A 27,763-nucleotide genomic window follows, 5' to 3' on the forward strand; every position below is an offset into this window, starting at 1 on the left:
CAAAAACAGATCCAAAGAAGATATAGTCAAGCCTTTGCCAAACCACTTTCGCAACATTGTTAAAAAAGGGGCTTATGCTTTTTTACATTTTTTATTTTAAAGCAGAAACGTTTCCCATGATATTTACCCAGGAAGTCATAATTCTGCCCACACGCCTCTAAAATTCAAACAAATATGTTCGGAAACCTTGGATTCTTTATGCAGTTCATGGCAGCACACATCACTCTGTGATGATGGAAGAGATTGGGCCTTAGCAAAATGAAGACGACATGTGAAACAGGCTCATTCTCAAGTATGAGTGGATTAATACAACACAATACAAGAACTCAAACAATTCAGTGGTCAAACAACTCGAGAATTCAAAGTAAAATTTCAAGAAAAATACGGTGTTTGTAGTATTGTCTTTGGTTACAGTATATTGTGTGTCTATGGATAAGAGAACTTGATAAAGTGGTACACATGAAAAGGTAAGGTTTAATAAATATGTTACTTTTTTGTTTTATTATGACATACATTATTTGGGCAACTTGTTTATGCACTTACAGTCGAAGCCAATGAACTATGCTTTAAATGTTATAAGACCGCATTGACCTGAATAAACAACGATCCTGAATATGAGTTGACCCTTCTTTTTCAAGACCATGGAAAAATATTTATTAAGACACAAATGTAGATATTCTCAAAATCATGTCGTCAATGTCGGTGAAATAATAAAAAAATAATATATTTCTTAGCTGCCTGACAGTTTTCGACAGATGATTCTACTTAATTGATCACCTGTAAGGACAGTATATCTTATATTCAGGTCAATACAGTACATTCCTAAAGCTGCACAAAAATGCAGAAGTCAACCCATCGTCTTGTATCACAACACGAAAGACACAAATTTTGAAAGACTTTTGAAAGAGCAAAAAGATTAACTCCAGAAGTGTGCTTTTTTGTGTGTAATGGCACCACAAAAGTGTAGCGATTAGTGATGTGCGATACCACTGATTTAGTTTCCAATCCGATACCAAGTAAAACGTTGTTATCGGCAATACCGTGTCTGCTTTGAAAAAGTACAAGAGGAGAACAAAATCATAAAAAACATGTGGAAATGGTATTTTAAACAATGAATAAAGAAAATAAGTTAAATAATGCAGATCAGCTGTATTTTGAATATTTGATAATATCGGCTTTTGCCACGAGATCAGGGGCGGTCCGGTTGCCGTATAACGTTCGTAACTCTAACTCGCCACACTCCAAGTCAACTCCTGCCACCCGCAAAAAGAAGAAAATGCAACACCACGATGCAGACATGTCCGTGGTGTACTGTGGTTTCACGGTGGACGTTGGATATTCGGCTCTGTAGCTACAGTGGTAGTTCCCCCTCACTGTGCCCTGACTGCTACATTATAGCGATCTAATTTATCTTATTTATTATGTACTGTGTAAAACTAAGACATGAATAACATCAAATTAAAAGCATAAAATGAATGCCGACCCACCATCCACCAGTTCAAGCCTGGAGTTTTTCCAGAGCGATTATTACATCGCTGTTTGACGTGTGTGGTACAAGGCAGTATGCTAGCATGACTTAACTTGAGACAAATGTACACATTAGCACTCAATAAGTCAGCAAAACTTACCTTTATGCATTCCCACATAGTATCAGCATTTGACACCAAATATGAGGTGAAAGAAAAATGGTAAAATACAGTAGTAGTCTATCTGTGCGACATGAGACAAAGTTAGCACACGCACAATGGACATGCGTCAATTGAGATGGATGTAGTAAGGATGTAGGGAATCCGGCCACTTTTCAAAATAAAACATTAAAAAAAAGGAAATTATTTTTTCTCTCTGTGCGGCCCGGTACCAAATGACCCACGGCCGGGTACCGGGCCACGGCCCAGGGGTTGGGGATCACTGTTCTAAATCACACCACAAATCATGTCAAATGATTAGTCCTACCCTAAAAGTATTTTGCACGCCCATTTTCCCAATTTTATCTTTTATTGGATGGACATTTATTGGATCTTTTATTGGATCAGGTACCTGACTCGCAGTGGTTTGTTACAAAAGTCAAACAATATCGTTGGCCATGCTATGTAACAAAAAAGGAATACAAAGGTTTGCTGAAAATACTGTACAGTACAGACCAATAGTTCGGGCACACACAACACAAGTGATGTTCCCAACCACATTAATAAGGCCAGAAATTCCACTAAGTAACCCTGACAAGGCACACCTGAGAAGTGAAAACCATTTCAGGTGACTACCTCATGAATCTCACTGAGAGAACACCAAGGGTTTGCAAAATTACAAGACATAAAATATATGTGCAAATGGTGGAAGTTTGAAAATGGCCCTTTCATTTTCAATGGGAAAAATACTGTGAAATGTTTTGATTTTTTGAAAATCTGGGAAGTTTTTGAAATATCTGAATAGCTGAACGATTTGATGCTTGAATGGTTTGAATCGGTTAAAAAATGAAGTTGTTAGAGGACAAAAAAACGGTGTAATAAAATATTAATAATAATAATAATAATAAATTCATGAAAATTGGCCTAACACAATAATAATAAAACATTTTGAATTAATTTTATAGGTGTGACTAGTGTAACGATTCATTTTAATAATGATTCGATTTGTATCACAATTCGTTGCTGCCGATGTGGTTCAAGGACCATGTTTGTTCATTTAGAACGATACAGTAACTTTAAATCGATTTAGTAACTTTTTAGCCAAAAATTCAACCAGTCTGTCTGTGAAATAAATACCTGGAACTTGAAGTTTCCAAGATCCCTGTTGTTTTTTTGTAAGGGAATCAGGTATAAATTAATTATGAATATAAACAAACAAGTAAACAACAATTGGCAAATGCATTCACATTTTATTTGAATGAAGTGCAACCAACACTTCTGGTTGAATTAAAAATGAATGAATGAACTGGTTGAATTAAATCAAGTCTGTGATTAATTCTATATGATAAAACATGACTTGAACTTTAATTTCATACCTCATTCACTTCTCTAGCCCAAGTTTTAAAGAAATTTCATACCAGGAAATAGTGCCTTTGGTTCTCATTGCTTTAACATCAAGACAAAAGCTATGATCGACCCTCAGACCAAGTACAACTATACTACAAAAGATGTAATAACCTAGTCTGTGACATTTGTTAAAGTCAACAGAGTATCAAAAAAAATGTAAATAGCTAATCAAAAAGTCCAGGGAAGAAAATCAAGTGTCATTTCATGTAGACCAAACTGCATGTACACAGTAATTCCGGGGCAAAATTAACATATTTCGCAGATTTGAACAAAATTTCATCTGCAGTTGTAGATATAGAAGTTAATTTATATTCTACATCACTTTTATCTTGTCCTGGAGCTCCGATCCATGAGTTTGAAAGGCTTAAAATTGGACTTAACTTTCGATGTACCCCCTGGTTTCGGAAGTATCGATATTTGAGCAGAAATGGCAAAAGGTAAAAAAAAAATAATGACAACCATAAAATAGCAGACGGAACTTATTGCAACGTTGGTAAGTGTAAACTGCCCGCTCAATACGATATGGCTATAAAGCGACTTACTGTATGACTAATAACATGTTTTATTGTCATGTTTTTTAACTCCTTTTTACCCATGGTAAATAATTGTTAAAACTGTACTTAAAACACTTGTGGCAATGTACAGAAAATGTATTCTAAATATGAACAAATTTGGTTGGTCAAGGAACTGGAAAGTATTGTGTTTGACCTTGGAAAAAAAGCTGCAGACGCAATTGGCCCATGGACCAAACTTTGGACATCACTGCTCTGTTGTCACATGTGAGATGAATACAGAGACGTGCATTTATCGACGATATCCTTGGTGACATGTCCGTCACCTCTATTATATGTGCAATCTTGGAAAAGTGAATATTACAATGTAGGTATAGAAGCATCAATATTTTTCCCCCAGCAGAGTAAACAAACTTTGAAGTGTTTACAGTATACCTGGATATATAGGCACATGCGCAGAGAGAGTGAGAGAGCGAGAGAGCGAGAGAGAGAGAGGTGATCATTGTATTTGTGTTATGAAGTGAGCAAGAGAACAAGTGTGATGGCCAGGGTCAGCTGACACCGAGGGGAAAAGACAGGCTGTTGTTGACAAAATGCATCGTGAACTGATGAGGATGTACACTCCATAGAAATGGCAGCGAAAGAATGCGGTGGTGTGTGTTCAGATTAGCGTGTGTGTGTGTGTGTGTTAAATCCGTTTGGCATAAAAGTTGACAATGCCATAAGGGTAGAGCCATCAACACTAAGACAAAAACAAATGCGCCTGTCATGTTTGGAAGTCAGCTCTTAATAAAACCTGAGACAACAACACACCCCGCAGCCTTGCATCATTAAAAAAACACACTTTAAAAAGAAGCTTGCACCTTATGGATGATTGAATCCTTACCTAATAAACTTAAAGGATGATTTCATCATGGATTCACCCACAGATATCCAATTAAAAATCCAATTAGGGGTGGAGAATTTATGTGTGGACTGCAGAACCCTGTGTCGTCTGAATTACAACATTGCTGCAGGACGGGCTGGGGATCAGTACAGCGCTACTAAAAACAAATCTAGCTGATTACAGGGAAGAGGCCCTGTTCAACCTGAAAACACATTTGTCTTAGTCAGCTTCTAACATTATAATCCTGCAAACAGGTGTCTTATTTTCTTTGCATATCCACGCTTTCTTTGGGCAAGCATATGGTGGCGATTCGCCAAGGAGAATCAGGCATCTGTGGATTACATGCTGAGGCTGTTGTGTAGATAAACACTGCATTAACATATTTTGATCGTATCAACATAGGGAAGGTTTAGTCTGTTTAATGTCAAATCACCCCTGCAGTGCAGCTATACACATATTTCTTTCTCAAACATATTCAGTAAAGGATATTATGAGTAATGGATATTATGAGTGTGACTGATGCTCCTGTATCTCACAAAATTGAGTCCACCCCTCACATTTCAGCAAAAATGTTTATGACAGTATGTCTTCTTAAGGGACAGATCTATTGAAATGAAACTTGGGTGTACTTTAGAGTAGTCAGTGTTCAGCTGGTATAGCAGTATAGATTTATTATCCACTGAAAATGACTCACCACACAGCTATTATTGTCTAAATAGCTGAAAATCATCACATATAAATGTACAGGGTAATACAAGTCATGAGATAATATATCAGGCCCTTAACCAGATATTTTTTGGGGGGCTGCAAAAATCACAGTGAATGGACCTTTTGGACAGACCGGGGGGGGGGGCGTGGCGTGCTGGTGTTCCCTCCATTTTTCCTGGGTACGGGCCTGTATATATAACATAGATAATATGTAATTTATGAAGATTACTTCATAAAATATGTATTTTATTTTTATAGATGACCACATTTTATTATTTATTCATGTCTTAATGAGTCTCTAGTGTCACTTATTTTCTGATTCTGTAATAATATGAACAATACGCATTACATAGACTGATATAAGATATGAAAATGCTATGTAATATAAATTATATGACACAATATATGAAGTAAAAACCTGACTTACTTTACGTTAATATTAATATATATTTTATTACCCAAATTAATATTACATACACACACACACACAGATAGAAGGTAGACGTGTGTTCCATTGCACCACCAGGAATTATATACTTTGTAAAATACAATGCAACCTCGGTTTTCATATGCCCCAGTTCTCATAGAACCTGGTTAGAAAATTATTACTAAAAATATGTCTCAGCTTTTCGTACACTGTCGCTGTTACAGTGCGCTTAAAAAACTAGTCGAGTGTCCAAACAAAGCATCCATGTATTGGTAACTCTCTGTGAAGAATGCATAGTGGGTCTTTTAGAAGTGGGACACTATAGACAGATTCCGGTCAGGGAATCCTTTAATCATCGTTATTATGAGTGTGTGTGGTTTACTGGTTCATAGAACGCACACAGAACGATGAACAACTTGTATCCGTCTCCTTTCTTCCTCCGAATACACACAGTGCGCTGATGGCTGGTGAGGAGTTCAGGTGTGCTGCGTATTTCTTGGTGTTAAATGAATCTGTGCTTTAGTTTCTTTATTAGGTTTTCAATATTTCTCCACAATATAAAATAGATTAAATGTAAATTAGTAGTATTTAAAGAGGAGATTTAAAGGCATCTCCGTCTACAGTACAACCAAACCCTGATGAGAGTTTTAAAATATCTCCACCATTGACTGAGTTTTCAAGTGTGGGACAAAAGGCCAAAACATAAAAGAAAATACCCACATTAATGTAGACATGGCCTTAAAGGTGTTTTTTTTCCAATTTAAATACTGCAGAACCAGAAGACACCATGCACAAAAACGGCCAAAAATATGATTTTCTGGAGCATATTTAGTGGAGTTTTGTAGTCATCCCAGACTGTGTTTACCTGCTCATTGTTGGAACTAAAAACTCATTTTGCCTAACAGTATTAAAAAGATGTTTTTTCTTTCTGGAAGTCTACTCCCTGCCTCACACTAATATATTTATATGAAAGGTTAACCCAGGACTCGTCTTTGTTAATACGTCACATAGGATGATTTAGCACTGGATTATACCAACTGTTCCCCTGCTACTAAAAAGGCAACTGCTGCTTCAACGGGGCCATGTGCATTGTGTCGTTTAATTTAGTGCACTGCATATGACACGAGTGTCAAATACACATTAGCCCCTTGAACTCCAACTTGAACACAACCACACATTGAGCGTGACATGTTGATTTTACATCCAAGCAGGGACAACGTCTGTCGACTAGCAACATATCTAATATTTACACCACTGTGTATATGTGTATGTTTTACCTGACTGTTTTACCTAATACTGCACATAAACATGCTGTCATAGCGTGAGAAAAATAAGAGACAGACAGAGAGAGATGGAGGGAAAGGGATAGAGAGAAGATAAGGTATGAGGCCTGGGCTCTGTGGGAATGTAATCTTGGCTCTGAGGAAGAACCTGCTCCAACAGCACCACTAACACAGATGCAACACACACGTGCATGTACACACGGGCGGCCTGTTTTTCCTCACAAGTCAGACATGATCATGGTGGGTGTGTCAGGCTAGCGCGCAGACAGAGTGAAAAGTTAATGGCGCGACAGTACGTATTCAAACTTCTCTGTTATAGACGGTTAACACTTCGCTTTTTTTATGACAGTTGTGGGCCTTATTTGGTTAGACTAGGCCCTGCTGCTGGTGAGTTCACACAAGGTCACCGTTGATGTCATTTACCTAAACTCACACCACATGGATCTGTGTGTGTGGTGTGTGTGTGTGTGTGTGTGGTGTGAGTGTGTGTAATGTGACCCATGCAGCTCCAGGATGGGTGTGACCTGAGGTAAAAACCAGACTGAGTGGGAAATCAAGATGGGAGGAGAGTGAAAATAAGCAACAGTGGAAAGAAATGGGTGACGAGAATAGACTTGCTTTAAATGTAAAGTAGGATGGAACATAACGCTGTGTAGGAGGCGCGCTGCTGCCATTTTACATGATTTATTTCATGCACAACCACTAAGTCAGACTCATTTCATATGAAAAACGAGAAACTACTTATCATATTTCTGTAATAACAACAACAAGGTTCACAAGTAATTACCTAATTGGAGTTGTAATGTGAGATAATTACAAAACACATCATCCATCAGGTTTTGCAGACCTCTCATTACTGTAGTCAATACCTGTTGTCAACATTTGCATTTGAAAATAATATAAGATTTATGGAATTATTCATGACATATGCTGGTCTCGGACAGTTAACTTGTTTTGGCATTTGCTAATTTAAGTGCTTGCAGTTTCAATTTTCTTCTGTTTTCCCATAATTGGCTTTGTTGAGCTTTTTGCTGGTGTTCTTATTACGTGGATGTATAGTAAGTACAGTATATATTGAAACAGGTGTCACGTAGCAATTACTAGCCTATTCGCTATGGACCGTTTGAGTGCCTCTGAATAGTGGAGCAAACAAGTGAAGGAGATGATACATGTTTGGTTCTCATAAACATGCTCTAGGGACACATTTTACTTTTGTTAAATATTAAAAAGTCAATTTTGCATAAAAGAAAGCTTTTGAGAATGTTAAAGTGTAAAACCTAAAACAATACAGTTTTTTATGATGAAAACAATTTGACCCTAGAAAAAGATCATTTCTATTTTCAATATTTCCTATGAGGAATGTTTAAAAATTTCAACAAATCAGAGCATCTTGAAGCAAACTGTGCTCGACCTCCCACTGTTTCACTGTGCCCTCTTTTTGTGCGGAGAGCATAAATGATCAGATCTGTGGCATTAATCAAAAAATGAGTGCATAAAATGGTTGTGAAGTGCTGGATTCTTCCATCCTGGCGCCCATTTGCCTGGCATTTGGGAACCATGCTGAAACACAACATTGTATCCATTTGCAAATATCATACTTAACCTTCTGCCTTTTGAGTTAATCATTAAAAAGTTACAAGTCAACTTTAAAATCAGTGGCGGTCCAGCCTACCATTATCCCTCTCCAAATATTTACCCCTCTTCCATGTCGCTGAACTGTGTGCGCTGCACCAAACATGACACACACAGGCGGCAGGGATAGACAGTGTGCTGGGATTTAAGGACCCATTGAGATATCTGATTACTGTCATGAGCATCTTGTAATAAAAAATGCAATTTAACTCTCTCTTCTCCCGCTGGTACAAATTCTACTCCCTTATTCCCTCTTGGATTTGTTAAGTGTATATAGTGTGGAAAAAAAAGAGGCCAGAGAGAGAGAGTGGTGAAATGACTGGGTTTGGGTGTGACCTGCTCAGCTATGCAATGATGATCATGTGAGACCTGTTCTAATTATACACTTCTCCACAAGAAGGTCGATTCTCTCTCACAGTCAGTAAGAGGGTGCTCATGCATATCCAAGAAGCTGCAGGACACAGGAAGCGGGGTCATGCAATGGCGTAATGACTATCTGTGTGAGAAGTAAATGGTGAGTGTGTGTGTTGTGTGTGAGGTTTTTGGGTTATCATTTCGAATATAAACGTCAAATCAAACCCCACTATTTTTTTTACGTTAGCTGTTTTCCATTACGAGTGGGGAAAACATGGGGCACACTTAAAAAAAAAAAATACAAAAAAAATTGACACCCATCTTCATTATACACAAGACCTCATGGAAAATGAGTACAAAAGTCCTAAATTAGGCCCTTCGGTTCCCTTGAATAAGCCTACTGCACGTCTGCCAGTTACTCCTTTCCGGTAGCTGACCTTTCTGTCAGCATGAATGACAATTTAAACACGTGTTCACATATCGAGAGGCTTCCGCCTCCACACTGCAGCCCCACTGCTGTGTCAGTGAAAGTCTACACGATATTGAACGAAGGGATCACGACATACAGATAGAGAGAACGAATGAGGGTCATCTGCACATCCTTTTGGTCGCAAGGGATCAAATGATGGACATATTTTTTTGTTACCTACACTATTCTTCTGTTTATTAGCACAATTATAGGAGAGTACCCGATTAAGATTGAAAGATACATTTACAGAACCTAGTGAAAATAGGAATGAATTTTCTGACATCATTGTTTAAACAACCTCCATTTATAAAACCACTGAAAAATGCTGTACTAGGCATGCCGGGCCAGTACTTGGTGGTGTTAAGATTCTCGTAACATTATGCTCACACACAACAACTGCTTGTCATCCCTTGTGTCTTATATGAAAATACGTCTTGCCAGCGTATACCATAAATGCGCCTAGTTAACGCCATTCATTTAACCGCCGAGTCTCCTATAGTGAAGAGGCAATTCTAGAGTCTGTTGGGGCCCTACGCAAAAATTCACAGGGGGCCCCTTTACATAGCGCCACTGCTGTAGACGTTCGTTAGTCATCCCTCAGGAGCCCCCAATTGGGCTGGGGCCCCAAGCAGTTGCCTGCTTTGCCTGATGGCAAGCCCCTGCCTATAGTCGTCGGTGGCATGATCTACAAAAGCAAATAACTGCAGGAGTCTCTAATTAACACCAGGTCAAAAACCATCAGCATTAGCAGCTGTGGCTGTAGGCAACCTAACAAATGTAGTTTTTATTTACGCCACAAGATGGCAGTACAGTAGCTGCATGTGAAGTATCATGAGTGGTCAGCAGCCAGCAGCTTCATCTACCTCTGCATGCACTTTAAAATATTGGTGTGAAATTCACGCATGTTTTGCTTCCGTGCTGTTGTTAACAATGAACTCATCAGTAGTATTAATGCTGGCTCAGCAGTTTTCTCCCTACCGGTGTTACTTCATTGGTTCTGTTGTGCAATATACTTGTTAATAATTGACCATGTGGTCAAAAAGAGACATGTTTTCCTTTCCACTTTTTCATGCTCTCCATATCATTGTTAATGTAAAAAAATGAAGTTGTTATATGTAAAGAGTGTCATGAGATTTTACATTTTTGAAATAACTCCAATTACCGCCTGCTTCCCATTCATTTGGTTGAGGTAAATAAATGCCAGAGGTGGGAGCCTCAAGTCACATGACTAGACTCAAGTCACAAATGTGAAGACTTGAGACTTCTTGACTAACACTGTAAAATGTCTCAACTTGCTTATGTCCTGGTCTTCATGACTTGAGACTGTAGTTGCATTTTTTTAAAGTTCGGTTACAGTAGAAATTACGTTTTATTACGTTTGAAAAATGATCGTGTTGTTTTACAATGCAATACATGCAGAACGCTGCACAGACTAACACGGTCAACACAGAAGAGGGGCAACAGAGGAGCTGATGAAATGAGTAGTCGTAGCAGTCATAGAGGCGGCTAGACCAAAAACGATTCAATTTGAGTTGAAGGATTATTACATCTTGTCGATGACAGTATTTAGAAGAAAACTGGGGTATGCAAGGTCTGCAGCTGAAAAATCAGTGACACGACCACCACAACATCCAACTTCATCTGTCACTAAAAAAAAACCCCTCAATAAAATGTGCAGTAAAAGTGTCTTTAAGTGGGTCGAAAGTTATTTAGAAAGGTAATGTTTGCTAACACGAATGCTAACGTCGTTTATTAAACTAACCTTAAGTTTAAAATATGCGTCAGATCATATAACGTGATGTTATATGAAGTAAAATACACTTTTTGATATGACAACCAGACAGCAGGGTGCTGTATCCCATTCGATCATGGCAAACGTTTAATTAATAATTCAATATGTTGAATCATTTTCTGATCATCAAATTTATTGTGAAAGTTTGAAATGAAAGTTTCTGTCATGAAAGCTTCTGAAAGCCATGAAGTACAGGTCTTGTCACAATAGCATACACATGCACAATAATAATCATCAGCTTTGTCCATTAAACATTTGAATAGTGTGAATGTGTGAATATGTGAATTTGTGTACCACTGTCTTTGCTGATTTGGGTACTCAGGTTGAGTAACAGATTTTTTTGTATGACTTAACATGTGACTTGCTTGACCTGAGCAATGACTTGAATGACTTCCTTGATTCTCGCCACACTGACTTGAGACTTGAAGGTTATGACTTGAGACTTGCTTGTGACTTGCACATGAGTGAGTAACTCCCACCTCTGATAAATGGTACGGCTGTAGAGCAGAATTGGATGTGTGCAAGTAACGCATACAAAATTCAGTTACACTATACGTAGAATATGTCAAATAAGGTGCACAATATTGTACTGACCAAAAATTTGGGTTGTGTAGCCTTGGCAGTAGTCTACACACCTACTGAATGAATTATAGTTGTCTTTGGTAATCACTATAGCAGTTTTTCAGGAATATAATGACTTTACCATTATGTAAATGCAGGCTCCCTGTAATTTTGGTATTCTTTGGGTCATGGAAGCTACTTGTTTGCAAAATTACTGCACAAACGGTAAGTGAAAAAACAAAACGTTCACTTCTAATCATGTGTTTTCCTAATGTGGAGATTAAATTTTAATCTTTTCTTCTTTATCGATGTCCTCATTAATTGCATCCTTTTTCACGCAATAGCTTCCAAGCTCACAGACGGCAGATTGCGATTGCGTTCTCATTTTGTTTAGTTTATACAGTAATTTCAACACGCATGTACAGGCTCTTTGTGAGGAAATTTGGGAGTTCAGCTTATGTCCACATCTGGCTATAAACTTCTGTAAACGTCTCCTGAGTGTCCTCATCCTAACCCTGCCCTTCTCACACACTGCCAATGACTATGAGTCACCACTACTGTTTGTCAGATTCCGAAAATGTACAAGTGCGACAAAGCTGGAAAGTCAGTGGAAATAGAGGCCCTGATAAAAAGGGGGTGGGGCACATAAAGGGAAAGTTTTGGTTTGGTTTCTTGCCTAAGCCTAAAAATAAATGCATATATTGGTTTTGTAAACCACCCTAAAGCACAGGAAGTGACCTACATATTGGTGCTATCACCTCACTTCTCTTTGGTAAGAGCATAAGAGTTACAGACATACTGTATAAAACAGCAGTCAAGACACTTTTGCGTCATACTGAATGACAAAGCGTCTCCAAACTTTTGACTGATACTGTATGTGATATCCTCTTGACTGAGGACGGTTGATGCACTACATTCATGCAGCAGTGTTTACAGTATAAGTATGCTCCATCCGTTCCACTAGATCAGCTGAGTTCGACAGTGATGTATTGCAAGCTTCTGCTTCCTGAAAAGTTTAATCTCTCCCCACCTCTCAGACAGTGGCCTTTATCACATGTTCTCGTCACCTGACCAGAAATGGGCGGGACAAGGGAGAGCACATGCTGGGACCAGATGGTGTGTTCTAGCAATGACAGTGGCCGTAAAAACGACTGCTATTTCTAGTTTGTGACTTTATGTCTGCCACGCGGCATGTGCTCAGTGTCTTATCAACGGCCATTATCGCGCATGTCTGAGCTCTGACCACTGACTTCCTGTTCTGACTTCCTGCCGCCCCCCTACACCCCTTCCTCTGCGTTTCTCTTTCGGTTCTTACCTTGAGTGAGTCGAAGCAAGCGATGACCCGTCCATTTTCCACCTGGCAGCTCTTAGCCGGGTGAGCGAACTTGCACTCCTGGTCCGAGCGGGAGCACGTGCCCCTTTGGAACTCCCTGCATACCTCGAGTGTCAGCCACTTTGTATCGCGGATCTGTGCTATGTTCATCGCCATGGCAACACGCTGGCAAAACAAACTCCCAACTGTGATCGATTTGGATAAAGTGCCTCTTCTGTTTTAATCCACAACTTCTCTTATTCTTGTGTATTATTGTTTGTGTGGGTGAGACAGTGTCCAGGGTGAAATGTCGCAGGACGAAGTAAGGCTGTTAATGTTATTGCGCCATCTTCCTGATCAAGTCAGTGGATTATCCAGGAGGCAGCCCAAGAAGAAGAAGAAGTTGCTGCTTTTGGCCTGAATGTTCACTCTTATTGCTCACTGATCCGTCTTTTCTACAACTTTCGAAGCGGCTCAGGAGAAAGCCCTCAGGTTATGATGCGGTGAAGCAGGCAACAAAGGTGATAGCCAGGGTGTAGTCCGCTTTTTAGAGGGCGAGATTAAGGACACTGAGGACTGTGTGGAGGCTTAAGAGGGTCCAAGGCGAAGGTAAGTAAAAGGCAAGGTGTGTGATGCTCCGTGTGAGCCGTGTGGTGTATTTGGGCTGCTGGGCTGTCAGGTGAGAATTAGCTGAGGCTGGGGCTCATTGGGTGGGGTGGATGGTGATGATGGCAGATGGACGAACGGGTCTGAGCGCAGTCTGAGGAGGGTGTGGCCACCTTTCCTTGCAAGCGAGCGAGGCAAGGGAGGGAGAAGATGGAGCTTCAGCGGTAGAAGCAGGTCAAAGCTGCGGCACACATCAGCAAAGGCACTTCCTCTGGGGAGAAAAAAAAAGGAAAAAAATGTATTTTCACTTTTTCCAAGCAGGTTGTGACCTTCAAGTCACGGTGCGACTAAACTATGCAACAGTGAAAATGAAGAATGCGTAAAAATGTCAGAAATGCATCGTTTGTCAGTTAGACAAATAAAACTTTCTCCCGCCCACTGTGCTAAACACACATGCTGTGCACACACGCTCATCACGCCACGGCGCACACAAACACACACACAAACACACACTCAACAAGCAAGAGTGCACAAAGCAGCCATTCACAACCTTCCACCACGTTGACACAATGTGAAATGAGATCAAAAATCCTGTATCACTTACACTGGAGTGTGGCAGAGTCATTGCAAATATGTCTGAAGATGAAAGAAGAGAAGAGAGTGAAAGAAAAGGGGAAGTTGGGGCATGAGGGAAAAGAGGTTAGTCATTTCCCTCCTTGCGAAGCTGTGCGAGAGTGCGCGCCAATGGGAGCTAGCAAGAGTTGCAGCAACATTCTGGGCCAAACGCCAGGTGAGAGGAGGCGGAGCCAAGCAAAGACTGACCTGCCTACTGCCAGAGAGAGCGCACTGTTTTTCTAATGAATTCTAACATGGGAAGGCAAAGTGTCATCACAGATCCAGAGAATGCTCGGTAGTTTAAATTTATTTACAAACTCCCAGTCATAAAATGTGGTAAAAAGATCTTTTGCAATGTAAATTCTATTTTTGGTTAAACCACAAGTGGAATTTGAATGGTTAGGCTCCCAGGGGACTCTTATCAAAGGAGGAGGAGGAGGGTAAATTACCACACCCTGTGTGGAGAAATGATTTTTTTCCCAGAACAGCATGTGCACTTTCAGCAATGCTAAGAACTGTGAATGTTACAACACTGCAGCACTGCAACGCGCTGTGTTAGAAGCCCTGCACCAGTGCAGCCCTGGTCATGATGACCCAGCAACATGGTTTAATGTGTTTTGAGCGAGAAAGGAGCGTGAAGTTACGGCCTGCTCTGACATTGCATTACATCCTGAGAGCAAAAGTAGTATTGTCCGTTATGACCTTTGAATTTGCAAGCGTTATCTTAATGCAAACACTGCACTGCACCCAACACACACCAGACACCAGCCCACAAGTACAAAAAATAAAAAAAATAAAAAACGCTACAATTTACGAGGTAGTTATTGATAACGCATCACACCACACTTTTAAATAGTAATCTTCAAATATTATTTATTGTTCTTTTATTGTGCAAAATTGACTGTTTACAGATGCTCTCACAGCAGTGTCCCCTGTTTATGAGCACAGAACATGAGAACAAGCTCTCATCTCCCTCACTTTACTTCACTTTTGAGAGAAAAGGCTCTCAAAATGGTCAGTTTGAAAGTTCCGGGTTTTTATGACATCATGAAGGGGAAAAAAAAAACCCTCTTTCCTCATGGACATGATACTGCCTCTGACCCACCCACCACTTCACAGACGACAGCCTTGTGTAAAAAAAAAAATAAATAATCGTTCCACATCTTAAAATAAAGCCTGGGGCTCTGCCAACTGACAGTCATCTGAAGACGTGGGAGCTGTGAGTTTTATTAATTTGTTTTTCTTCTGAAAAAAGGCTAACCTGCCATTATAGCTTGTAAGAATGTGTCTGTAATGTTAGCACAGTAGCTCACATAGCTATGCACCTTGATCTAGCATGTTGTGTTCTTTCTATGGACCAATCTGGACTGCAGTGTGAGAGGTGCTCCCTCTGGCCACCGTACTTCACCGCATTTGGCACCCTTCCAACGCAAATGATACTTGCCAGTTCTGAAAACTGAAAAAAATTGACAAAAAAAACACTAAAAAAAATGATGCCATACTCAACATAACTGTTCTGCTTGTTGGAAAAAAATGTGACATTGTATGAATTCCCTACTACCGCTTAGTTGGGTAAACATTACCACACCTACAATCCAATCACACTTTGCTATGAGTTGAATTCAGGTGAGCATGGACAAATACAACTTTAGCCACAGCTGGACAGCAACTAATGAGGTGAAGTGGAGCCATCAATTCTTACATTGTTAACATAGACTGCGCCATGGGGCTCTCTTCAGTCAAATGCGACACGGTGATGGCTCGATGCATGAAAAGCTGACAACCCCTGCGTTCTGTCTGGATGCTTAATCGGCTTCAGATTTTTCTATTTAAGTCAGGCAGGCGCATTTCTGTGTGTGAGAGGGAGACAAGATGTAGCGCTGTGTAATAATCCTCATAATGAGCGCTCGATATGATCCATCATGTCTGAACATGGACCTCCTTCCCTTATTGATTTCTTCATCTCTTGCCAGAAGGCCACACCCTTTAGCTAATTCATTTAAATGGGCTTCTGAGATCTACTTTACTTTTGCTGATTAATTCATGCTGTCTTCACTCAACTTATACCTAAAGTCACACCTGTCCCCCCTGAATGCAAGGCCAGCACTCCCCTTGGAGTCCAAGTATGTAAAAGATGGTGCAGGGTCAACCATACTGGTAAAAGGGATGATGGTGAGACAGCAAGAAAGAGAAGCAGTGAGAGGGTGATCACATTCTTCCTCGTGGTAGAAACATTTCAAGACTGAGACAAGAGGAAGTGTTTTGACCATCAGATCATGGTCATGTGACACCATTATATGCCTCAACAGCACAAACGGTTTCTGAAATGAGGAGCAAGTATGTCCTTCTTTTACTTTACTAATGAGTCACATAGCAACTCTACCCTTTAGTTGTGCCAGTAGACCACACTATGCTTGAAACCTGCCAGAGGATCACACCTAGGATGGAGCTGAAACGAGCACGTCTCAACAGACAGAAATGCAGACGCAATCAAAGCAATGTGCGTCGCAAGAGTTGTCAGAATGACTAACTGCTCGAGCAGCGATGAGAAAACAAGAGAAAGGGTGCGGTTCACAGTTTTGATAGACCTTTCTGACAAAAGGATGATCCACTACTAGTCGAGTGAACGTTCAAAATCCAGATATCGCAATTGTTTTTGCTGCAACATCTGCTATGGCAACCGAAATGAACAAAATGATAGCTTCCAGCCAAGCGCTTCTATTTTCAGCTTTTGACTGCCGAGCAGAAGGTTTTCCTTTTGTTTCCTCCTGCTGGGTTTCAGCATACTGATAGAAGTGGAGGCAGGGTGACAGGTCATCAAAGTCAAGGAAGGAAACACAACACCGCAGGACGCCATGATGATAGCGCCGCTGCAGATACTCGGAATATAGCATGTCAATAATGCCCCCTTTGACCTTTACATGCATGTTTACCACACAGCCTCTTGAGGTTTCCATGGACAAACATAGAAAGATATTAAGGGCTGCTACACTTTCCACCATCACTTTGACGGCTACAGTTCATAGACATGTTGGTTGACTGCAAAAAAGATTAACAGGACAACACAAAGACACCGCTATCCTGAATATCTTCACCATAGTTGGGATTGTCAACACCATCGTCATTGGTTTAACTCAGTATCATGTCAAGATATTAAACAACATAGCAGTAGTTAAGATGAATTTTAGGCCAAAAGTCCACAAACAATCCCTGTTTATTCTTCCATAAGCAAAACCCCTGCACACAATGAGACTCTTGTTAGCACAGACACACAAACCGTGTCCTTATGATGATGTGTATTCTTAAGCTGTGGTGAATATCTGATTGTGTGCAGCAACACTGCATCTTTGTACGTGTGCTCAAGATGCGGTGAAGTCAACGGATATCAACGATAATGGCTGACCTTATGGCTTAATCAGAGGCTCATCGGCTCTCATTTTGCTCTCATTTTTTTGTCAGCAGTTGACAGGCTCATTTCCACAGAGAATTTGGCGAATTTCTACAAGTTGCCAATAAACCAACAAAAGTTATATGTACTGTATATGAAAGTGAATGTAATTTACAAAAAGGTTGAATCATTTTGAGCGCAATTTTACATTTAACAAAGGGATTTTCAAAAGGGATCAGTGTTGAAAATCAGTATTGAGATTCTGATCATAGGAATAATATCTATTGTATAGTCCTATGTATCATGGTGTTTCTTGGTTGAATGCAGCCTATTAGTAAAAGAAAATGCATATTTAAGGAAATTTTACTAAATGAAGCACTACAAGCATAAAAATGGGTAAATTAATTAAAATGCAAATATAACAGATTCATATGAAGTATCGTGATGTGCAGTATTCTACACTGGTCACTAGCTGTTAGTAGGTGAAATATACAAGTGCCGGACTTGGTCGCTGGAACAAAAGGCTTTTATTACAGGTTCGAATTTACTCACAACAGGCACAATAATAATAATACTATAATAATCATAATCATAATAATAACAGTGGATACTGTTGCAGCCATAATCCAGCTAAAACTCAACTCTGAACCCCTGACATCACTTCCTGTCCACCTGTCCAATTTCTCAAAGGTTGGCAGTTCTGTTGCTCGATCCGCACTGGAAGCACCACATGTATTTCAACACACACAACTTGTGTGTGTTGAAATACAGTTTTATTTCTGTGGTAAAAGGCTTATTTACTGTTATTCTGTCAACTATATTGATTGGTAATATGAGTATAAAGGTGAATATATGGCTGTATTTGGCGTCTAGAAGGCTTTAATAATGTTAAAAAAAAACATATTTAGAAGCTCGTAAACATTCTATGCTCTAACTACAAAAATAATCCATTTATAAAGAAGGAATCATACTTCGCCAAAATTCACTTATCAGGGTTGGGTCTGGAAACATTTAACCATGTGAAAAGAGGGATTACGGTATTTACAAGGTGTCCATTAACAGCGATGGCACCAACAGATTTTGTCATTCAAATTCATGCAAAAAATTTGAGAAAAGGTCAAAACAAACGACCTATGCTGCACCAGGGACAAAATGTAATAATAATTCCTGCTTACACACTAAAATGTAAATGCTTCAAAGCTAAGACAGTAATACAAAGTCATTTTTGTAAAAACTAATTGGGAATGATAAATGGTGATGTTAAATGGTCGTCATAATTCCAGAACTATTTTTCCTTTTAAGATTGTGACCTATAACTTGAAATAAATCTTAAAGGGGGCTATCAAAATAAAAAAATAAAAAAATGATTTACTGTGGTCTCCTTTTTTTAATCAGAAAACATGATACATATTTCAACAGCGGTGTGTTCACTCTCTATATACGCCATTATCTCTGACTTTCATTGAGTTAATCATTTTTCAGGGAGCACAGCCAAGCTTGTGAGGTGTGATGAGAGCTTGGTTGACCTTCTAATAAAGCAGACGCAAACATACTCAGTGGCCTGGTGTGGGGGCAAAACAAGAGGCTGCCAGGGTGACGTGTGTTATTAATGTCTGTTATTAAATGTCATAGTCGCTCCTTTATTTGAAGGACTGGAGAGTAGCAGGGAATGTGCATCGTTACAAAACAAAATACAGACTAAAGACTACTTACTCTACAGCACATGACCCCCCACTGCTTTTTAGAAAACAGCTTGACTCAGGTTTACTGTTCACATGCCTAACCATTGGTCACTTGAAAAGAGACAAATACATAAATATCAGAGAAAGGTTAAAGAGTCAAATACTGGTGTGATAATATGTCGCAAGCAATTCGTTTTAGCTCAGCATGGAATTTCATTTGAGCGTGGGTCCGGCACTTGGCCAAAGCTGAGACATATTGTTGAAAAGTGGCCACAACACAGTCGGAACACAGAGAGAAACCCTAGCGTAATAAAGGCTTAACCTGTCAGCACAGATGCTGTCGAGCATATAATCCCGCCTGTGCACTAGATTGTGGGCTACGCACACTTAAAGTTTGTCAAGACCAACTAAAATTGTGTCATACTTGCTGCACGCATGCATGTGCATACATACTTGTGTGTATGTGTATGAGAGCTACTGTCTGAGCTACCTACGGACTCCCACAAAGTCACAACAACATTCCACATCACTGCCCCATCCACAGACACACCACCCAAAGGAAGACAGTAGAGATGGGGGGGGGAGGTAACGAGCACAGGGGACAAAGAGAAGAAGGACGAAAAGTTTGGAAGCTCCTCAGGATCCGCTGATCCTATCATGACTTTAGCAGACTCACATGCTGACGTAATCTGGGTTGTTTTTGAGTTAGGGTGATTAAGTAATTGTCCCTCCTAGGACTTTAGAATCAAAAGATCCACACACAAAAACAGAAAGAAACAGCACTACTTACTTTCAGTCAAGTTCAAACTCCAAAAAGTAAATTCTCTCTACTGCATTAGCTTGGTTTCCTTCTTGCCCCGGTTTCTTTTTCTCAACTTTGTCCCTCTCTCGGCAACTCCCCCTTTACCAGACACATGCAAACACTCATTGAGTCACACACAGACACACACACACACACACACACACCTACACACGCAGAGACAAAATCACCCTCTCATACACGCACACACGCGCACACACACAGACACACTCTCCTCCCGCGACCCCGGAATGTTTGGCAAGATTCTGTACTGAAATACTGTGCCTACCAAATAAGGTAGCAGCAGTTTCACATGTCACATATAATTTACATGCAGCAGGGCGGTAGTTTACACACACACACACACACACACACACACACACACACACACACACGCAAAACCATGTTTCCCTCCTTTAGGCTGACGCAGCAACTAAGAGAGGGGGCAGAAGGGAATTCAATGTAACCATTCCCCCTCGTCATAAGCAAGCTCTGCAGGACAACTCCAAACAGTGTTGAGTCAGACGTAGGGAATGAAAGCTGAGTGGGCGATCTATTGATTCTCTCCACTGCTTCCTGGATCAACAACGGCCTTCCACACAACATCCATATGGACACACACATAAGAAAATCTTTTTGTTAACTAGCCTAGGAAATGGCTACTGACTGTTTTGAGGCAAGAATATTTCTTACTATGTGTCACTGCCAGTGGTTATAAAACAAGCTGCAACAAATTAATCCATCGGCCAACATACTTGATATACAGAACCAACCCTAAACAATCCCCATATTGTGGCCTAGGCTCCAATGCAAAGACGCCCACTTTGGAAAGTCAAGACTGCAGCACCCACAGGAGGAAAGATCGAGATAAACCATGGAGGCGGGGAGGAGGGTTACGAAGCGAGCTCTTACCTCTCACATTGCTCTCCAGCTAATGTGTGTGTGCTTCCGCGTGTCCACTGACTCTCGTGTGTTTGTTGTGTGTGTTCAGACAGGCTGCGACAGCAGACCCCCAGGCACCGGCTGGACCATTCTCAGGCAGGCAGGCAGAGCACAGCACAGCAGAGCGACTGGCAGAGGAGAGGCAAGCGGGTGAATCAGCAGCGAATGAGTGGAGGAGCTGTGCAGAGCCCAACACCACAGTGAGAGAGACAGGGAGGGAGGGTAAGCGAGGGAGGAGTGTGTGTCTGTGCGACTGCGTGTGCACGTTGCAGCGCTGGCTGTGTACGCTCGTGTCTCCCCACCCCTGCTTCTTTAAGTGCTAACTGCCTGAGGAGAGAGCTGGGATGGTTTTCACCCCAGCCTCTGGATCGTCTGTCTGCTTCCTGGAGAAAGTGGTTCGTGTTTGTAGGGGTGCCGGCTGCAACAGCTGTGGAGGAGCATGGCGATTAGGCAGAGGAGGGAGTTCTGACTGCACCGGGCATACAGACCCTGCAGTCCCCTCACCTTCCTTCCATTCCTTACTGCAGGCTGGCCACACCCCCCTTTAGAACAACACCAGGAAGTGCTATTTCAGAAACAGCAACATTGCCCTTGCCTACCCAGCCAGGCTAAGGAAGTAAATAAGGACGAGGCAGGAAGAATTGAGAAAACACAGTTAAAAGATAAAGGGGGTGACTAATAGAAGCAGAGGAAGCGAGGTAGCATGGAAGCACATCAAATGAAATGAGATACATATTGTACAATCGAGACAGGAAAGGATATGGCAAACTTGGGCAAAACAAGGAATAATGAGAAGATTCAGAGGGTTAACATGTCACCGACAGAAACAATGAGTATGATCAGCTATCCATATCCGACATATGCACAACAAATTACAAACTGACCCAACCCAATTTCTTTGCAATGTACTGTAAGTGTCCTAAGATCTTAAATGGGATTTTACATGTAAGACACTTTAATGAGGAAGTTACATATCCGCAAATAATGAAACCACACCAATAAAACCTCGAGGCAAAATAGGGAAAAACAACTCGCTTCTGTCCAGATCCTTCTCCCCTCTCTAACTGATGTTCTGCTTTGGCACAAAAGCCAAACACCCATAAGTCTGAATTAAATCAAGATAACATACACTCAAGATCTTGTACATTCAAAGGAACATTGGCCTTTAACACTTGAGAGAAAAGCTGTGAAAAGAAACGCACACCATTGCAGTTTAGTTTACTTCAGCAACATCATTACAAAAGTTTACAGACTCTCATACATTCTTTTTTGACTCATCTCGACCTAAAAAAATTCTATATCTCTCAAGGACCCCCAGATAATTGGCTTTAAAAAAGCTGTAATATCCCAAGACCATGGAAATAAAGGCCTGGGCATCTGCCTAAATCCTTTTCCGTATTAAATTGTATCTGAGGTGGAATGGTAAAGTGTCAGGCCAGTTCTTGAGAACCACTTGGGAGCCATTTGCAATCGATCCCGGAGATAGGTGAGGATTTGAATGAGACATCTGCGCAAGACACGGGACTACCTGCATAAGGCAGAAGTATTTTGAGTGAGCTTACCATTACTATGGCAGAGTACAATATCTGGCTACTGAACTTAGGGTAAAACCTTGTATCAGGTGGGATGGTTTACTCTGAAGCCATCTGTGGTGTACCCAGTTGAAAGGACCCTCTTCAGAGTTTCATGTTAAATCAGAAGTAGGATGGTTAACCGTGACCCTTGGTACAGGTGAGGCCTTTTCAATTGATCGTTGACACAAAGGGAAGCTTGGAATGTGGTGCCTTTGTAAGACATGAGTCTACCTCTAAGTACTGAAACTGCATGTCACTATAGTTTAGTATGTTGTCTGGCTACTAAACCAAGGGTAAAACCTGTTGTCAGAAGTGGGAGGTTTAACTGTGAGGTCATCCGTCATCAAAAGACAATTGAAAATGTTCTTTCGCCACAGGCATATACACATACAGGTATCTGACGACCATACCGTGATCAAATTACAGGTCTTTCACACCAATAGACTTTGCATCAAAACTGAGTTGAGGGTGTGCCTCACAATTCTATGACAAATGGTGTCAGAATTGGGATTCTTAAGAGGCCATCAATGGTAGTTGGAAGGACCCTCCTCAAAGCTCTGTTTAAGGTCACGTATTCATCTCCACTTTTTTCTTAGTGAGCATAAGTATGCAAAAACTACAGAACTAGCTTTTGATAAATGTGTGGATGAAGCGATTGAATTCTGGTGCAGATCCAGGTGTTGGTTTTAACTTTGTCACAGGAAATGTTGCGCATCTTTTTGGCAAGATTCAGGCACAGGGGGGTGGCAAAATCTATGAATGTGTACAGTTGGGTGCTGATCCTAATTTGGTTTGTTTAGGTTTAACATGCATTTTTGTCCTCCTTGGTAAAATAAAACTGTTGTAGGTGTATGAGAACATTTCATTAAACACCACAAAGCTTTGAATGTGCATTTCCATTCCCTCGTACACCTGGAAGTTTTTCTAATGCTACACACCTTAAATACAAAGATGGTAATAAGTCATGTTGAATTTACACAGCACGCTCTTAATATAATACCACCACCATCAGCTAGCATATGTTACGAATAATGGCTTAAAAGAACAGGCTGTCCAAAAAAATATATTTCACAATTACAAAATAAACTGCATAGAGATTGACATACATTTTCATTGAGCCAGAATTAAGATGCATTGCACTACATCGATGCATTGATTTACAGTATATTCCCATGATTCACCTACATCCATCTGTGTTTAGCAAGTTTTCATTCCAGACGACATATATCTATCTAACTTCGTTTAAAAGGTAATGAGACGATTGAATCGATACTAGGAAATAAAGCATTGGATTTAAAGGGGAACTATTATACTACTATTTGGGCCTTTGTATTGAGTTCTGGACTAGAGCAGCTCCACACAGAAAGCTTTCTAGATCTTCCAGACTCTGCACCTCCCTGCAGTGTTTCCTGTCTCCCGCCCAAACGGTCTGTGTAATTTACTCCGCCCCCAGCCCTCCTGGTTGGGGGTGGAGTAAAAGTGACTGAATCAATTTAAAGTTACTGAATCATTTCGGATCATATTGATCTAAATGAACCAATATCGTCCTTGAATTGTATCGGCAACCACGAATCGTGATACGAATCGAATCGTTACACTCTTAACCTCTAAGGTAAACAAACCTACTGTTAATTCAATATATGTTGGTTGCAAAAAATTTTGATAGTAATATTGTATTTTTTTTAAGTTGAAAAACAAAAGCAGAAGTACCTAATGTTGAAATGTTGGGTGCACTTACTGTACTTTTATTGAAAATTTATTGAATATTAAAAAGGAGAACAGAAAAAGTTAACCTGTTAATTCAACCTGAAGAGTTGGTTGCACTTTATTCAAATAAAATTTGAATGCATTTGCCATTAATCGTTGTTTACTTGTTCGTTTATATCCGGAATTAATTTATACCTGATTCCCTTACAAAAAACAACGGGAGTCTAGGAAACTTCACCTGCACTGTCCAGTATCCAGGTATTTATTTCACAGTCACACTGGTTGATTTTTTGGCTAAAAAGTTACTGTATCGATTTAAAGTTACTGAATCGTTTCGGACCACGGCGTTCTAAATGAACCAATATCGTCTTTGAATCGTATCGGCAACCACAAGTCGTGATACGAATCGAATCATTATTAAAACGAATCCTTACACCCCTAATATTCAATGATAGCTAACGTTAGTAGCTACACTTAGCCACATCGCTATTATTACCTGACAACAAACATTACTACTGTGTGTGCGTGTGTTACGTCAGCGTCAGCTTACATACTCAAAGCAGGAAGATGGCGGGATATAATGCATGCATACGTTTGAATGTTGGCGCCCTAGGGGCGGCTGGACGAATCCGCTGCAATCAGCCCCATTAAACGGCAGCTGGACTGGAACTTGCCTACATGCCAGCAATGTGCCTTTAGTGATTATGATTTGCCAAAGTAAACGTGATGGAGTTGACATATTACAATGCCTCCAAAGATATGTGCTTGCTGCGAAACTAAAGATACTGACGTGGAATTTCCCCCTCTGTTACCTAAGCCAAGCATAGGCAGGCCAGCTATGCTCTTCCTCTCAGTCTTTCTTTTTTTAGTATTTTTTTTTACATCATCCAAATTTCCACATCAATATGGAGTGGGCACTGTATCCGATTTGCCCCGTCTAGCACTTTGTGCCACTTTGGAGTACAACCTAAATCCACAACTCCCTCTTACTCCCCAAGAACCACGAGCACTTATATGAGACAACTACCGCTTGTCCAATTCCAAAAAGCGTGAGCCAAGTTTGCAGACGCCAGATGGTTTTCTCATTTAGCTACTTAGGAAATGTTTCATTCAGGGAGACAATCTGCTTCAAGGTACAATAATAGGAACATGTTTTTTTGTTTGATGTTTGAATCCAGTAAGAAAACCCGTGTTTAACTGAGAATGAGGGTATGAAGAGCTCCCAGAACTGATATAATAGATCAATTTCCAAGGTTTTCCGGCACCTTAAAGCAGTGGTAAATTAGATATTTCGACAAATATATTCATACTCAAAATTATGAATAAGAATTGATGGAAGTAAGTTAGAAACAAACCAATAAATACAATATATGCTCAGTGAATTGTATGTAATAATGAAAATAATATAGAACAATAGTATAACATTGTATTGTATGTATTTTCCTTGTACTTTATAAACATCAACTGCTTGTATCGTTTCTTAAAATCGCTCATTGTTTGAGTTCCTTGCTCAGTCAGTTCCGTAATTTGATTCCACATACTGAAACACTGAAGGTTTTTAGCATTGTCCGTGCAAGTAAGTGTTTTAAGTTAGATTTTTCCCTAAGGTCATATTTCTCCTCTCTTGTTGTGAAGAACAGGTTATTGGCTGCTTTATGCATAATTTTACCTGTTTGATAGTTTACCAAGTCAGCAAATTTTAATAATATTGATTTTAGGAATAAAGGGTTTGTATGTTCTCTACAAGGGGCATTATGAATTATCCTAACTGTTTTTTTTGTAGCATTGTTAATGAGTGAAGTGTACTTTTATAGTTATTACACCATATCTCCACACAATAAGTTAGATATGGTAATATCAGTGAACAACAGAGTTAAATGAATTGAATTTTAAATAATTTTAATGTATGATTATGACAATAAGTAACTATATTATAAATAAACTAAAAATAATGTAACTATATTCACGCTCAATAAATTAGAAAATGTTAACAAATCAAATAATATTAATAATATTAAAGCTTTGTAAATTATATATAATATAAATTAAAAAATAAATATATGTACTGTTGTATTTTAACTAATTAAAAATTATTAAATTGAATTCTGTTTTCTAAGACAGAGAAAGAAAAAAAATAATAATACATAATAAAATACAAATAATAAAAAAAAAACAAAGAAATCAAAAAGCAAACAGTTCATGCATAGTAACACTAACCAACTGAAAACAGGAAGTGGTGTGCGTGTAAATGCGAAGGAATTGAAGGGGATTTCCACCAACAGGACACATCAAAGCTGTTAAGTGTCAACAGTTTAAACGCTAAATGTTTATGACAGTAAGATAATCAACTGCTGGAATTTTCTATTAACCTTTCAAACCCTGACACTGAAACTACCTATCAGTATGATCAAATCAAAAGTGAGTCTTTGAATAATCTCCTAACTTTTCACCAATGCATTTTTCCACTTTCTCTCTGTCAATGATGAACCCAAATTTCCACCTTAAACTGCCTGGTCATGTCAGAGCTCTGCTATTTCCCATCCTCTTGTAAATGCCACTGACTGGCTAATGTGAACTCTCACTCTCCTGAGGAAATGTCCCCGAGCTTTGGTGTGCCAACCTCTGACTGCTCATCTATCACTAAGCCGCAAATACACATTAGGCTTCCATTACAGACCATCACAGCTTATACGACTGGGACGGAGCACACGGACTGCCTGCAGAAAGGCCAACAGCTGGGAGCAGCAATCAAACTAACCCATTTAACTCAAATTTATTTTGGTGCCAGCAGAATCAAAAAATCCAAATAACGGCAGCCGGTTCATTTCCTGATTGTGTTACATGTTATATTAGGACCGCAGGGTACGCTATGCACACAACCATGCTATAAATATAGCACCCATTCGTAAAAAGTTTAAGAGTTGTAAATATGCGGCTGCTGAAAACCAACCATGGAGAGTGAGTTAATTTGTGGCTTTCTCTAAACGCCTTTTCCGCACAGAGAAGGCAGATAGGTGTAATTTAAGCAAGCTGTCAGGTTTGAAATACAGAGCGAGAAAATAGAGCACTGTCTCGTCCTCATCTGGCACTGGAGAGAGACAAAGTGTGTGTGTGTGTGTGTGTGTGTGTGTGTGTGTGTGTGTGTGTGTGTGTGTGTGTGTGTGTGACTGTCTGTGTATGTGTGTGCCCCTACCACCAACCCCCCATTCAAGCTGGAAGCTTATCTTGCAGATAAAATGAAATCGAATAGAAACACCTTTTCCAAGAGGCCTTACACTTGGGCTTCCAGCAATTTCTCAGTGGCAATATTGCAGATATACTACTGCAACTACAAAAATATCAAATAAAATCCCCTTGCAATAAAAGCTTCAGATATACAGTACTTTGACAATTGGACTGGACAGTGCTGAATGAAGAGCAACCTAGTTCACAAAAGCGCCTTGTTAAATTGACAACTCATAATGATTAATTAAATAAAGGAA

At 40.0% G+C, this 27,763-nt stretch overlaps 1 protein-coding gene across 19 annotated transcripts in view; it reads right to left on the minus strand.

Annotated features, from left to right (window-relative positions):
• Positions 1–27,763, minus strand: part of LOC129171936 (muscleblind-like protein 1) — a 77,998-nt gene that overhangs the window by 33,934 nt on the left and 16,301 nt on the right. For 14 of the 19 annotated variants that reach the window (XM_054761273.1, XM_054761255.1, XM_054761237.1 and 11 more), the window contains 2 exons: positions 20,971–21,128; positions 12,972–13,845 (listed from right to left, as the gene is read on the minus strand). In XM_054761273.1, coding sequence (XP_054617248.1) covers positions 12,972–13,145 — 174 coding nt within the window. In that variant the 5' untranslated portion in view covers positions 13,146–13,845; positions 20,971–21,128. Of the gene's footprint in view, positions 1–12,971; positions 13,846–14,178; positions 14,388–20,049; positions 20,406–20,970; positions 21,129–27,763 lie in introns of those variants that run through there. The other 5 variants (XM_054761134.1, XM_054761151.1, XM_054761125.1 and 2 more) reach the window with 4 other exon arrangements.

This window comes from Dunckerocampus dactyliophorus, chromosome 2, assembly GCF_027744805.1.
Source record: "Dunckerocampus dactyliophorus isolate RoL2022-P2 chromosome 2, RoL_Ddac_1.1, whole genome shotgun sequence".
Taxonomy (NCBI): Eukaryota; Metazoa; Chordata; class Actinopteri; order Syngnathiformes; family Syngnathidae; genus Dunckerocampus; species Dunckerocampus dactyliophorus.